The 15094-nt window shown below is 53.5% G+C and overlaps 1 protein-coding gene across 1 annotated transcript in view; it reads left to right on the top strand.

The window, feature by feature from the left end:
• The window catches only part of ZCCHC14 (zinc finger CCHC-type containing 14), a 57326-nt gene that overhangs the window by 37631 nt on the left and 4601 nt on the right, over positions 1–15094 (top strand). The window contains 9 exon segments of the mRNA XM_034672507.1: positions 5389–5460; positions 8171–8280; positions 8989–9083; positions 9166–9220; positions 10187–10466; positions 11973–12064; positions 12717–12844; positions 13643–13783; positions 13868–15094. Coding sequence (XP_034528398.1) covers positions 5389–5460; positions 8171–8280; positions 8989–9083; positions 9166–9220; positions 10187–10466; positions 11973–12064; positions 12717–12844; positions 13643–13783; positions 13868–15094 — 2200 coding nt within the window.

The raw sequence follows: 15094 nt of genomic DNA, 5'->3' as shown, positions 1-15094 counted from the left end.
AAAAAAAAAAAAAAAAAAAAAACTGATCATAGTCCTAAATACAGCATAAACTGGTAAAAGTTCTGGAAGAATGCATACAAGACTGTGTGGCTAGGCCAGGATTTCTTGGCTATGGCTTTAAGAACATGATCTATGAAAGACAAAATGAATATGTGAGGCTCGATCAGAGTGTTGAACTTGCTCCTCGAAAGGCACCGTGAGGGGATGGCAGAACAGGGGTGCAGACTAGGAGATATTTGCACGTTGCATGTTCGATAAACAGCTTTCATTCCAAACAGATAAAGAACTCTCACAACTCAGAAATAAGAGAGCAACCCAGTACAAAACGAGCCAGAGATTTGACACCTCAGCAGAGACGTTCGGAGCAAATACCCCACGTGAGCAGATGTTCGGCCTCACTAGTCGTTAGGACAATGACCATTAGAGCCACAGGGAGGTGGCGTTGTGCGCCTGCGGGCCGGCCGGCTGCTGTCAGGGGCCACACGGCGCCGCTGGGCCTCTCCCCTGGCGGCCCGGCGCGCGTGCTCAAGGGTATAACCTCTTTGCAAGGGAAAAGAATCTCTGGCAGTTTTATAAAAAGTTAAACATTTCCCTAAAGTATGACCTGTCAGTTCTACCACTAGGTATTAATCCGCGGGAAAAGAAAGCACGTGTTCACACAGATTTGTACGTGAATGTTCATGCCAGCTTGAAGTGAACCACCCTGAGTGTCCGTCCACAAAGAATGGATAAACACATGGCAGTTCCATAAACACCATGGAAGACCACGCGGAGTGGAAAGGTCTGAGCTGTTGTTACACCAGCAATGTGGAGGAGACTCAGATAATGACACTGTGTGAAAAAAACCAGACCCTTTGCCAAAAATGATACATGGTGTGAGCCCATTTACATAAAACCGTAGGAAATGCAAACCGTCTAGAGTGACAGAAGGCACACAGTGGCTTTCTGGGGAGAGGAGGGAGAAACTTTTGGGGACGATGGACATGTTCGTGGCATTGATGGGAGTGATGGTTTCCTGGATGAAAACATTGTCCAGGCTTATCATGTTATGCCCTTTACACAGGTGTGGTTTATCGTCCATTATCACTCAGTGAAACTTGAAAAAAAAAAAAAAAGGTTACCTGAAACGAAGCCTTTCCTTTTGTCCACAGAACCCCAACTAATGAAGAGTAAATAAATTGTCCTTTAAGTAAGGTGTCTCTTGTATGTGGAAATAAGCAGCTACTCTACCGGGACCAGAGCCGTCAAACACCTTCTCAGGAGCGTCAGCTGCGATGGGACGGCCGTGCCGGCAGCAGAGGGGGACGCAGAGAACCCTCTCTCCTGCAGGCCTCCATGGCTGCCCACCATTCCCTCAGTCCTGTTTATCTCTAGTTTCACTTGTTATGGATAGGTGTCTTCCAGATACAGAGGAAGGGTTTCTTGTATACGGAAGCCTGCGTAGCTGCTTCCAGATGCTCCTAGTATGTAAACGTGTCCTGCAAATAGGAGTCTGCACTTCCGTCCTTGTCCATGGGGTTGGCTGTGTTTGTCCTGGAGTCGGAGCTGCTCCTTAATGGTTCCTCAGGGGTCAGATCGGTGTGCAGGAAGCGAGTGGCTGCACATATAAAGTCAGCATGGAAGTACGTACATGTGAAGTGTCCCGATTTTGCCAGTTTTCCCAGATTCACTGTTGAGAAACTGGAATAAGTAAAATTTTTTTTAAATAAAAATATTTCTTGTTCAAAGTGAAGGATAGAGAGGGAAGATATCAGAAGATGACCCAAACCCTTGAAGCACTTTCTAGACTGTAGAATTTTAGCACCTTAGAAAGAACTGTAGGACAATGCTATTCAAAACCATTCTTTCTGAAGAACCCAAGCATTACCTTTACTTTAGTGCTATATCTTTTCCTTGAAAGTTTTATTATTTCATTTCAAAATAATCTTAATTGCTCTGAATATCTTATAGCCATTAGCAAAGATGAGTCTTGACAACTATTTTTTAAATTTAATTTCGTTTTCATCTGCTGTTCTTGCAGAGTTTGGAGTCCAGTAACTCTGCGAACATTGCCAGGAGCAGCAGGGAAGTGTGTTTTGACAAGCACCTCAGTGGTTCTGTGGGGTTCGTGTGACTGCATGAGGGTTGCTGGTCCTGGAGCCACCTGGCATGTGCTCAGGGCTCTCCCTCGAGTTGTCTTTGTGTTTCCTGGTTTGTTTTTTGCTTAGGGACAAGTGTTTAGAAATGACTTCACCCCAAAAGCCCTTTGATTGTCTTAGAGTCCCCCCATTGTGCTCAGACAGGCTCAGAGTCCTGTTGGTTCCATCTCAGAGCTGTGATTCTGCTCGCACGTGGACCCGATGGCCCTCGGTGGGCCCCAGCAATCCCCCTCATCCCCACCTGCGTGGCCCCTCCCGCCTTACAGGCGCCATCCCCTGTTCTCAGGTCTTATGTCATCCTCTGTCTGGTAGCTTCTTAGAAGGGCACTTGGGAGGTCCTACTTTGAGGCCTTCCATGTCTGGACATGCCTTTACCCACCCCCACCCCCACCCCGACATATGACTGAGAAGGAGGCTGGGCTTCGCTCTTCCTCAGGGATCGGAGAGCGCTGCTGACTTCCCACCTCCTGATCCTGAGCTCTGGCACTTTTTACGGTTTCCTCAGTCCTGGGTGTTTGCACACTCCTCACCCGTGCTTGGCTGTGGGTCTGTTTTCATCATTGTGCTGGGACTCGGTGGGCCCTGTTAACCTGAGAACTCAGGTCCATAATTTGGGGGCCCCATCCTGAATGCTCCCTTTTGGGTTTCCTCTGCTCTGTGTTTCTCTGTGTCCTTCCTTTGGAAGTCCTGCTGTCTGCATATTGGACCTCACGCCTCGTCCTTTGTTTTATTTATTTTTCTGTTTTCTTTCCATTTGATATTTTGATCTACTTGATGGAGGACTGCATCATCTCCCCTCTTCATCAGTGGAATTTTTCACTCCTGTCCTGGTTTTAATTTCAAAGAATACTTGTTCTCCGACGATTCTTGTTTCATAGCATCCTGTTCTTGGTTATGTTTTTCTTTTCTTAGATCACTGAGAATATTAATGATGGTTTTTAGTCTTTTAAAACCATTTTCTTCTCCACACATGGTTTGTGTTTCCGCCTGGCTGCCTTGAGCTCCTCGAGGCCCGGCGCTAGGTGTTCTGGTGCCGGGCCGCAGGCTCACGTCCATGGTGCGGCCTGAGCCGTGGGCAGGGCCTCGAGCTGGGCTGCTCCCTGTGCTCCAGAGTAGAGTGCTGTGGGGGACATGGGGACGTTGGGGGCAGAGCTGACACGTGAGTCAGAGGACTGAGACGTGGTGTGATGAGTCCTAAGTGTCTGTTTTGTGCATGTTGGCTTTTTGTGTGCACTTATGCTCTGGCTTAGTGAGGCTGTGTAGCTCTGTGAACAGGTGCAGGTGATAGGAAGCCGCGCTGCCGTCGTTTCTCTGGCAGCTTTTTTCTTGGTGGTGCGTAACATAATGGGGTGGCTTACAGTTGGTGCCACCTTGGATTTGACAGGACGCGTGTAGCATGTCGATGCTGTGTGTCCTTGCCCCTCCTGGGGCCCATCCCCTCTTCTGGTGCAGGGCCGGGCCTGGCGGGTGAGGCCGAGGGTGAGCGTGAAGGAAGCCTGCGTCCGCTGCAGAGCGTGGTGGTGCTGACGTCAGCCCGGGACCGAGTCCTTGCTTTCTGTCTGCCTTGGACTGAAGTGTCTGCTCCTTTTGGAAGTAAAAGTAAAGCATGAGAAGGTGACAGCCTGTGGTAATGGTGCAGAGGCATCATCGTCGGGGAAGCACGTTGTCTGTTTGAACGTAACACGATCCGTCTGTGCTGCGCTTGTTTCTTGGATGTTGGGTTTTGTGTTTCGTGGGCTTTAAGATGCATTCATGCCATTGAATGTGGACAGAAAGAGAATCGGGTTTTGATCTTGGTGTAAGAGTCGCAAGGAAAAGAAGAATCCTCCGCCTCGTGCTGCCCTGTGACAAACACAAGATGTCAGCCGTGCTTTGGGTCCAATATCTAAGGACCAGAAAGTTTCTAGCTTTAATCATAGGTGGCGCTGGTGTTTCATTGGGAGCAGCTTGCCCCGGACTTGTGTTCAGTGCTGGCGTGAGATTTTCTCCGACAAAAGGAGGCGGGGATCTGCAGCTGGGCACAGGTCCATCTGGGCGGCGGGGCGCGTTCATTCCGGGAGCGCCTGCACCTGCCGTGTCGCGTTGGTGTCCCCGGGCGCCTGGAACTCGGAGATCACGGAGGAGCCCCCTTTCCTCTGCTGGCTTGTGTTTCTTGGGAGCTCGAGGAGATGGCCACCTTCGCAGGTGTTCTGTGGTGTGGCAGCTGTGGGGACGGAAGGGACTCACGTGGGGTTCAGCAGAGCAAAGGGGCCGTCGTGTCTGTCAGCAGCCACAGTGGGTTGTTTTTTGGAAGGCGCGGACGGGTGGCGGGAGCCAGAGGGGTCTTCAAACTGCCACGCTCCATCTGCTCCATCACTTCAAATGTAATGCTTTCTTTTTGATCGTTTCACTTCGTGACTTGAAGCCCTCCGATGGCTTCTTCTGGATCTGAGGGCCAAATCCTGCTTCATGGTCTCATCCTCCTTGTGGCCCTCCTGCCTGACCCCTGCTCGCCTCTAACTGGGGTGGAGTCCCTGCTTCCCAGCCCAGCTCCCGCCCTGCTCCCATGTCTGAGTGCCGCCCCCACCACCAGCCCTTCGCGCCCCGAGGTGGTCAGGAAACACTGGAGAAGCACTGGGAAGATGGAGGGAGGAGAACTCCCTCCAGGACACCTGCAGTCCATCTGAGGGGACTGGCTGGGATGCAGTGATGACATGAGCCGCCCACCCGCCACATGAAGCGTGGAAACGCAGCCGTGTGCTCGGGTGTCGGGCATGCCTGGCACGGTAGAGCCGCTTGCAGAGAGCCCTTTCTCCTTTCTCCTGAAGGTTTCCGCCCGCACCCCCGCCGCGCCCCGAGTGCTCACTGCCCCGGCCCCCGTTCTGTCAGGTTCCCAAGGGCGGGGGCCTTATCTCATTTTCAGCTGAGAGGGGGTCCCCTTGAGGACGGTGTGCACTGGCACACACAAGCAGTTGTGCTCGTCGGTGACTGCATACAGTTTTGTGGAGTAAGCCTCAGACTCCATGCTTGAGTAATTTGGTGAGATTTGAATAATTGCACGAGACAGGAAGTGCAGCTTAAAGGACTTGAGTTATGTGAACTTCTTTCTCACGAGTCGGGGGATGTGAACTACCCCATTCCCAAGGCGCACCGCACTTAGGACTCAGCATGCGCACTGCACCTGTGCCCGGGAAGACTCCGTGGACAGGTGTGTTGTGAGGGACGTACGTGGCGTCTGTTTTTAAGGTTTGTTTGTTTGTTTGTTTTTAAGGTCTTGTGGTCTGATTCTTCAGTAACATCAGTAACCAAATCTTCCTCTGAAGTGACTGAATTTATTTCAAAGGTAAGGTGATTAAGGGCTCTTACAAAAACTAAAAGGCTCTCGATAATATTGCAGAGTGATTTCAGTGGCAGAGCAAGTAATTCGTGCACGACCATGAAAACGTGGTCCTCGATGCCACGATCTGTGCTCCTCGCACTTGTTGGCAAAGAGAAGAGGCAGGACGCTGTGACCCGCACAGGCGGCTGAAGGGTGTTTGCTTCGGTTCCTCTGCAGCCAAGACAGAGCGAGTCCAGTCCCAGCTCCATCTGTTGTCCATACTGGGTTTTCCTGTTCATTTTCTGATTGCTTCAACAAATGTCATCTAAACAAAAGGTTCCACTACTAAATAAATACCACTTTCCCTACGTAGGCACGTGTCCTTACCTACATACCTACATACGGACCTCCACAGTGAAATGTGTTTGCAGTCCCCTGGCCCGGGCCATCACGGTGAACCGCTGTCTTTAGCCAAAGCATCTGAATCAGTCCCCTTTGTTTCATGGACTGACATATCGAAAGTGTCTCCAAAGCGAGTCTTAACATTTTCACTATAAAATCAAAGATGTAATTCTGTAGGAGAAAATCCAGCTGATGGATCATATTTTAAAAGCTTGGACAGAAGTTGTTTGCTCACGCCTATCCTCTTGGCCTGTCAGCCATGCTTTCTGGGAGTCCTGACCCTCCCCTGGAATTCGTGTTTTCCTCTGTCACACGGAGAATGCCAGATTTCCTCTCCCGCGTGCCTAGCCTCTCTGTCTGTAGAATTCATTGCTCTGGACTGCGCTGACGCTGGCGGGAACTTTGACCCCACTGGGTGCTGACAGTGCTTCATGTTCACCTGGCTTTGCGTTCTCTGACCTTCCTGGATATCTAGTTTGTTGTCTCTTGTTAATTTTGGAGAATTTGTCCCCATTATCTCTTCAGATTTTTCTTCTGCCCCCCTCTCGCTTGTCTTGGGACTTGAGCTCCGTGCACCTGGACCTTTGACCTTTGACATTGTCCACAGCTCTTGGGTGCCCTTTTTGTTTGTCTTGCTCTTTTCGCTGTGTGTTTTGGTTGGACAATTTCCGTTGCCCTTTTCTCAGGCTCGCCGATGTCCAGTCCGCAGCTCTGCCCAGGCTGCCTGTTTTATATGCTGAGCTCTTCATCTCTGGGACCATGGTTTTCTGTTGTTCTGATTTCTTGTTTTTCTTAGCTTTTCCATTTGACACATCTTTTAATAAAGTTTCCATCTCTCCGCTGAGGTTTCCCATCTGTTGTCATGCATGTTGTCCGTTTTTTCACTAAATCCTTCAGTATGTTAATCATAGTTGTTCTATAACCCTTATCTAATAGTTCCAACATCTCGTTATCTCTGAGTTTGGCTCTGATGATTATCTTCACAATACTTTTCATTCCCTCTTACTTTTTTTTCTGTATCTTGTAATTTTTGACTGAATATTAGACATGATGTTTAAAAAATGTGGAGACTGAGGGAACAGTGTATCTACCCGGAAATGGGCATCCTGCTGCTTCTCTCAGGCCCTCAGTGGGGTCCTCGGTTTGGTCCCGTCAGGAGTTGAGCTGGGTTTGGGTTTTGTTGCTGCTGCAGTTTCCTCCAGCGTCTCCGAGGGCTGCAGGTTCCTTCCTCTGGTGGAGGGTGGCTGGTACCTTGAGCCTGGGAAGAAGTTCCTCTCAGTGGTCTGACTTCACCCTTAGCCCTTAGCAGTCCTGTGTGTCCATGGCCCGGAGGGGCTCTCCCTGCTCTGTTGACCGCCCCCCACCCCGCCCGGGAGACTGCGGTTTCTTGTTGCCTGGTGAAGACTTGTGATGGGGGTGGGGCGTTCTCCGTCCTCCTGGTCCAGCCTCAGTCCCAGGCTCAGGGCCCTGGGGGGCTTTCTCGGCATCCCTGCCCCTTTCTTCCCCAGCAGCAGCTGACCTCCTCTTTGTACTGGTGCAGTATCCTCAGCCCAGGAGGGCTTTTTCGCCTTCTTCAGGGCTGGCAGGCTGTGCTTGTACCTTCCCCCAGAAGCACGGTGTCTTTGCCGGTGGCCTTGTGCCAGGACGACTCCCTCCCTCCCCACGAGGCAGGACAGTAGGGCTTCTGCTGCAGCCTCAGAAACGGAGGGTCTTGTCCCTCCCCCAGGGGCTTAAGGCCCTTTGCCTTGGATTTAGGGTCCAGGGAAGGCACAGGAGTTCCTGCTGGGCCCCAAGGGGCAGCCAGGCCCCACCTCTGCTGCCTTGCAGGCTCTCTCCAGTCTCCTGTGGAAGCGAGCTCGGGAAGGGGAGCACACTCCCCTTGTGTCTGGGGCTCTTGGCTGACCGATGTCTGGCCCACACTCAGCCTGCGGGAAGTGTCCATCTTCTGACCTCTTCTGCCTGCTGGCATGGCGGCCACCTCTTCCTCATGTTCTGCCACAGCAGAGACAGGTCATGTGTCTTGTCTCTCCTTGGAGGGGCAGGTCCCTCTTGAAATTCAGTTCATGTGGTGACCTTGCAAGGGAGTTCCCGATGGGTTCACGAATGGGTGCGCTCATGTAGGCTGTGGAGGTTTTTACGTGCTGTGGTGGGCACCATGTTCTTTCATGGCTTTCCACGTTCTGAGTGGGAGTAGAGCCGCAGATAGCTGAGGGCAGGGTGGGTTGTAGTGTCCCGCAGGTGTCAGCATCTAGCGCCTGCCCGTCTCTCAACCAGAAGAGGCCCGTGTCAGGTGAATTTTGACAGGCGTCCGATGCTTTTCCGTCTCTTTCAGTTACCCCAGCTGTACCCTGAAGAAAATCTGGAGAAGTTCATTCCTTGCTTAGCTGGCCCAGATTCCTTTTACGTAGAGCGAAACCACATGGATCTGGAAGCAGACCTGAGGTAAGGCTGCCCCACACCTGCTGGCCTGTGTGGCGATGTGTGTCGTGGCCAGAGCGGGGTGGGTGCACGCCTGGGCTGCCTGGTCATCCCAGCGTTCTGGGTCTCTCTGTTGTCCCTGGGGACTTTCATCAGTTATGGAGAACTTGGTGGAGCTGGTAACATAGGCATGATTTTGAGGATATGAGTAAAGGAGTTTCACAGTACATGCCACTGCTTCATGTGATTTTGACAGTCTGATGAAATAAAATCCAGCTACTGTTTCTGTCCCATAGTGGAAAGTTGAGACTGTTGGAGGACAAAACTAGGGCCCGATAAAGTCCCATGAGCCGGGGTCTCCTGGCCGTTGAGCACACCCTGCACAGGTCAGTGGGCAGAGGGGGCAGGCCTGCTTCCTGGGTCCAGGCCTGGCATCCCAGCACCAGTGACTGGGATGCGGCCCAGCAGCCGCACGCTGCAGGAGACGGCGGTGGGCCCGACTGTGCTCTCGTATCAGCCCGCTGCCCTCGCACAGGGCGATGCGGTGGGTGTGGGGAAACGGTAGGAATCAAGACAGGAATTGAATAAAAGCAGGGAGAATATAGGTTGTGGCACTTCCATTTACTTTTTTCTCTCAGGGTATTTCTCTAAACTGAAAATTAAAATTTCTCTCCATTAGTTTTTGGTAATAACCATTTTAATGCTGATAAAACCACTTTGTTTAATTTTTAGGTATTTGGCTTCGTTACCTTCTCACGTATTAAAAAATGACCACGTTAAGAAATTTTTCAGCACTTCATCTCCCACCCAACAGCTTCAAAGTCCAAGTGAGTTTGTGAAATGTGATTAAATAAAGACAAAAACATCTTTATTGTCTGTAAACTTCATGACGTTTATCTTAACTTGCAGGTCCTGGCACCCCTTCCATCTCTAAAGTGGGTACCATGATGGGCGTGTCTGGAAGGTGAGGCATCCTGTGTAGCCAGCACATTTCCGATCAGTGTAGAGGTTACCTCTGACTGTGTGTAAACAATTGTTTGTAGAGTGAAGTCATTTTTGGTCTTAGTCTTGAATAATATTGTGAGGGAATTGGGTAGAGATACTGCAATTTACGATTTCTCCATGTAAAAAAAGAAATGGTTCTCTGAGCCATTGGAGTTGGAATTCCCAAGGACCCTCATTGCAAATGCCAATTTCCGGGCCCTGTGCATCCTAGGAAAGCAGAATTTCAGAAAATCTTCATTTTTACAAGCTCCCAGGGAGCGCCTGTGCCCAGGAGGTGGCAGAGTCACTGCTCCAGTCAGCAGGGGGCCTCACGGTGCCTGTGGCGGTGCTCGGGTACCAGGCTGCCGTGACGTTGGGCCAGCATCACAGACAGTGATACGCACTGCGGATGCTTACGTGAGATGCAGTCGGTGGGGGGGCTTCCTGTACCCCGGCCTGCTGCGAACCGAGTCCACCGTAAACGTCGGGGGTTTGCAGTCGGCGCTGGCAGGGCCAAGGGCAGAACGCGGAATTCCGAGTGTTCCATGCAGCCTGCTGCTAGGACTCGCTGTCACGGGAAGTTCATTCAGAGATTAAAGATTTAGGAGTCCGTTGAAATCGATGATTTTCAGTGTCGGGCTACGATGGAGTCACAGACACCGGGCAGCTCAGCCGGAAGCCCGGTGGTGGCACGCCCACACGTGCTCACAGACGGATGTGCACGCGTGCCTGCTCGCAGGCTCGTCCCGCAGACGCACCTGGACACATGGGTGCACATCTGTGTATGTGGGCACACCCACCCACAGCTCCAGGGCACGAAAGGGCTCTGGTGCTGGCGGTGGGCACGGCCTTGGATGCAGCCCAGCACGTGGCAGCTGCCCACTGCCCACCCGGGTGTGGTGGAGGCTGCGGTCCTGTGACGACCACCTCTCTGCTGTTCCCACAGGCCTGTGTGCGGCGTGGCCGGCATCCCCTCCTCTCAGAGCGGCGCCCAGCACCACATGCAGCACTCGGCCAGTGCAGCCGCCTTGCCCCACTGCTCCCACACGGGGGGTGCAAGCCCCGCGCTGGCCTACCGGGCCCAGATGGACACCTCGCCCGCCATACTGATGCCCTCCAGCCTGCAGACCCCTCAGCCCCAGGAGCAGAACGGGATCCTCGACTGGCTCAGGAAACTGCGTCTGCACAAGTACTACCCTGTCTTCAAACAGCTCACCATGGAGAAGGTATGTGGGTGACCAGGCAGGCAACCTGGGGTCCTCCTCTGACCGCATTCCTAGAGGGCTTGAGTTGGATGTCTAGACTGTCCATGATTGGATGCCTATATGGGAGGGTCGTACAGCTGAAAGGGATAGATGAATTTTATGTGTCTTCCAGGCAGTCCTACAAAGATTTTTTTTTTAAGAGATAGAGGGGGTGGGGGAAGGGCAGAGGGAGAGAGAAAAATCTCAGACAGACTCCCTGCTGAGCGCAGAGCCCCCCAGGACTGATCTCAGGACTTTGAGATCATGATTTGACCTGAAATCAGGAGTCAAATCAGGAGTCAAGAGTCGGGCGCTTAAGGGACTGAGCCACCCGGGCGCCCTGGAAATTAGTTTTTATGACAGAGTTTTGACGAACATTTTTTTGTTGTTCAAGAAAATTCTGGAATTTCTGAAGTCTTGGCGTCCCTGAGAAAACTAAATTTGACCCATGGCCATGTTTGAGCTCTGATGCCCCCTGCTGGATACAGTCACTCGGTGCTTTTATCTCTATAAAAATCTCATGTGTCCAGAAATCTGCAACTGAACCTAGAAATCAAGCTTTTAGTACATAATAAGTAGCTTCTAGGTATGTTTGTAATACTCTTGGCTTAGGGTTCATGAACCCTACAAGACAACAGATATTGCCAACTTTGTCTCATGATCAGTTTAAAAGTTTTGATGTACTGTAGGAGTTGAATTTTGCCATAAAGTCCCAGATTGCAACGTGCACTGTCGTGAGAGCCAGCGTGCTGTGTGTGCTGGGTGGAGGACCCGCGGGTTAGCTAGCCGTTCAGTTCAGGTGCGTCTGATTCTCTGGGTCATTTGCTTCCCAACACAGTTGGCTTTAGCCTAAAATGGTGGTGATTTTGAGACAAGAGAGCAGTCAAGAGTCCTCCTGTGTGCTGGAGGACAAATGGCTTGCATCTGAGGGGTGGATCCCTGGGCAGGAGGGGACACTTCCGGAGACCCGGTCTCTGTAGAAGTGGAAGTTGCCAAGACATTTTCTTTAGTCACCTGCCCGCACAGCGCGGACCTTCCAGGTGCCCTGTCCTTTCCAGGCAGTGTGCCGAAGGCCCGGTGCACATGGCCTGTTAGCCTCATATGTGAAGTGAGAATTTCATATTTTGAACGAGGGATACCACATCATTTAGCAATGGACTGTTCTGGTGTTCCCAAGGCTTTTTTAAATATTTTATTTAGGTATTTGACAGAGTGAGCAAGAGAGAGCGAGCACAAGCAGGGGGAGCGGGTGAGAGAGAAACGGGCTCCCGCTGAATAGGGAGCCCAAGGGGGGCTCCATCCCAGGACCCTGGGATCATGAGCTGAACTGAAGGCAGTCGCTGATCCCAAGACTTTTATTAACCAGTTAGGTTTGATCTGTTTACGTATCCTACTGGTAGAATACATTTATTAAATTGTACTCCAAGTTCTTTGTTTTCAGAGTCCTAATTGATTCTCGGTAACTTTGTACTGTTTCTTCTGTGGAAGTTTCTGAGCCTTACTGAGGAAGATCTAAATAAATTTGAATCCCTCACAATGGGAGCGAAGAAAAAACTCAAGACCCAGCTGGAGCTGGAGAAGTAAGTGGGAAACTGCGAAATGTCTGTTCCTTTTCATTCCTGATGTACTGAATGTGGTATCTGTGGGATGTCTCAGTTGGATGGGGGCCCCCACATGTGGGGTGACAGTCGGGTGGCCTGGGAAGTGAAAGAATTCACCTGAGGCGGAACAAAGGAGACAAGTGTATTAAGAGGCTGTCAGGAGGCCACGGGTGGGGTTTATTGAAAGAGGGAAGGTGAGGACGTGTGGGCTCTTCCCGTTTTTGGTAACTGTACTGGTTGTAAGCAGCGCAGTGGTCGTCTGGGGCCCAGGGATATTCTGAGGTGGGTCACCTCGTGGGCTTGTGTTCAGCCAGGGGTCGCTCCGAAAGCGCCCCTACACTGCCCAGGGGCCGGCTGCACTCGCTGCTAATGCCAGGGATTGCGTTACTTTGACTGCTCGTCAAAGCCCTGCGCACACTTTTCCAGTCATACGGACGTGGTTTGGGTGTGCGAGGAAAGGCCCTTCGCAGCGAATCCGACGAGGCAGAATGCACTGTCCCCACCTCGGAGGGTATTTGGAGGCGGTCACCTTTGGGTGGAATCTGCGCGCGAAAGCAGAGCTTGGGGGACTTTAAGCTTCTTTAACAGAAGACCGAACACTCACTTGTTCACGTGCTGTCTTGTTGCACAGGGAGAAGTCCGAGAAACGGTGCCTGAACCCCACAGCCCCACCCCCGGTCACCAGCAGCGGAGTGGCCCGCGTCCCCCCCACCAGCCACGTCGGGCCCGTGCAGACCGTGCGGGGCACGCACGCCGCAGGTGGGTGAGGGCGGGGTGGCCTTGATGGGGGGTCGCGGGTTCTTCCTTTTGAGGGTAGTTATTAGACCGCAGACCATACACACACTCCTGCCATTTGCCTGTTTTTAGAATTTACAATTACTGCTCATTATTTTAGCTTTTATCATTTCTACCGTTAAAAAATAGAAGGGACGTTTGGGTTAGAAGCTGGAGACCGGTGACTCTCCTGAAGTTGTTTGGGCAAAAGAATTAGATCCAGAAGCTACACGGCCAGAGGGAAAGAGAAGGAAGTACCCCAAACAGAGGAAGATACTCTTCTTCCCCAGGAGGGTGCAGACAGGTCCTGTGTGGGTCTTCGCCTCGAGGGTCCATCTTGAAACTCCCCCGCGTGCGTGAGCGCGGCTTCCCTGTTGTGCGGGGCCCGGGCTTTAGCTGTTCCCCTCCGCAGATGGGCGTGGGACGATGGGGACAGCTGGCCCGTGGTTTTCTTCACACCGCGGAAGTATCAAGAGTAACAGGAAGCCAGGAAGAAAAACATGCAGTGTATCTTTTTAGTGGGTATTTGACTAAAAAGGTCTTCCGTCCCTTGGCCTCATAAAATGGGATGTCCCTCAGTGTTGGGAGGTGACTTCTGTAGCACTGTGGTGGCCAGGGGACCCTTGTCTCTTCTTGTCCACCGTGTGAGTGGGGAGGCGTTGCAGCACCTGGCCCAGAGCCCGGCTGTGCTCACACCCGCAGCCGTTCCCTCGGGTCAGCGGGGTGGGGAGGGTGTGGTGGGCGTCGGCCGGCAAGACCCACGTCGCCGCCCCTTTTCCGCAGCGCTGCGGGTGGAGGTGGAGCAGCCCCCTCAGCAGACGGCCCGGGAGGGCAGCTCCTCCGAGTGCTCCAGCTCCTCGCCCAGCCCGATGGGGGTGCAGGCCCGGGAAGAGAGCTCGGACAGCGCCGAGGAGAGCGACAGACGTAAGGACGCCCGTCCTGGTGCGCGCTCTGCTCCCTCTGCCCTGGCCCGTGGCGCCGTGTCCACTGCTCTGTTTCCGTCTGTAGGTGTGGAGATGCACCTGGAGGGCTCGGAGAAGGAGAAGCCCGTCATGCTACTGAACCATTTCGCTTCAAGTTCCGCCAGACCCACGGCCCAGGTTCTCCCAGTGCAGAACGAGGCGGGCTCCAGTCCGTCGGGCCACCACCCCCTCCCCCCACAGATGATGGCCGCGGCCTCGCACCTGGCGCCCATCCGGATGCTGAATTCCGTGCACAAGTCGGAAAGGGGGGGTGCGGACATGAAGCTCCTCCCACCTTCCGTGCACTCACTGCTGTCTCTAGAAGAAAGGAGTAAACTCTCGGGACCAAGAGGCGGCATCAAAGTGGACAAGAACTTCGGCCATGCCGTGATCGACGCGGCACCCACGCCCACCCCCCAGCAGCCCCTGCAGGTCCTCTCTGCACTGGCGGAGAGCAGCTCTGTGTCACCCACCGTCTCCTTCGGTCCCCGCGCCAAAGTCGTGCATGCATCTGCGCTGGACAGGGTGATAAAGCCGGCCCCGCAGCCGGCCCCGGGCGGGGAGGCGAGCACTGCTGCGGCGGGGACGTCGAGCACGGTCTTCCACGTGGCTCGGCCACCCATCAAACTTCTGGTGTCTTCATCTGTCCCTGCGGATTCTGCCATTTCTGGGCAAACTCCCTGTTCGAATAACGTGCAAATAAGCGTGCCCCCTGCAATAATAAACCCCCGGACTGCTCTGTACACCGCCAACACCAAAGCTGCCTTCTCTGCGATGAGCAGTGTGCCCGTGGGGCCCCTGCAGGGCAGCTTCTGTGCAAACAGCAACACTGCCTCCTCCAGCAGCCACCCCTCCACGTCCTTCGCCAGCATGGCCACCGTGCCCAGCTGCCCGGCCCCCAGCTCCAGCCCCGCGCTCTCCTCGGCCCCTGAAAGCAGTTTCTACAGCAGCAGCGGCGGGGGCGGCGGCGGCGGCTCCCCCGGGAACATTCCCGCCTCCGCCCAGAACCACCACCACCACCACCACCATCAGCAGCAGTCGGCGCCCCAGCAGCCCACGCCCGCCCCGCCGCCCGGCTGCGTCGTGTGCACGTCCTGCGGGTGCAGCGGCAGCTGCGGCTCCAGCGGCCTGACCGTCAGCTACGCCAACTACTTCCAGCACCCGTTCTCGGGGCCGTCCGTGTTCCCCTTCCCCTTCCTGCCCTTCAGCCCCGTGTGCGGCAGCGGCTACGTGGGCGCGCAGCAGTACGGCGGCGGCGCCTTCCCCGTGGTGC

This window comes from Ailuropoda melanoleuca, chromosome 12 (assembly GCF_002007445.2).
Source record: "Ailuropoda melanoleuca isolate Jingjing chromosome 12, ASM200744v2, whole genome shotgun sequence".
In the NCBI taxonomy this organism is placed as follows: domain Eukaryota; kingdom Metazoa; phylum Chordata; class Mammalia; order Carnivora; family Ursidae; genus Ailuropoda; species Ailuropoda melanoleuca.
The sequence above is the reverse complement of the archived record's forward strand: the minus strand, read 5'-3'. Positions and strand labels throughout refer to the sequence as shown.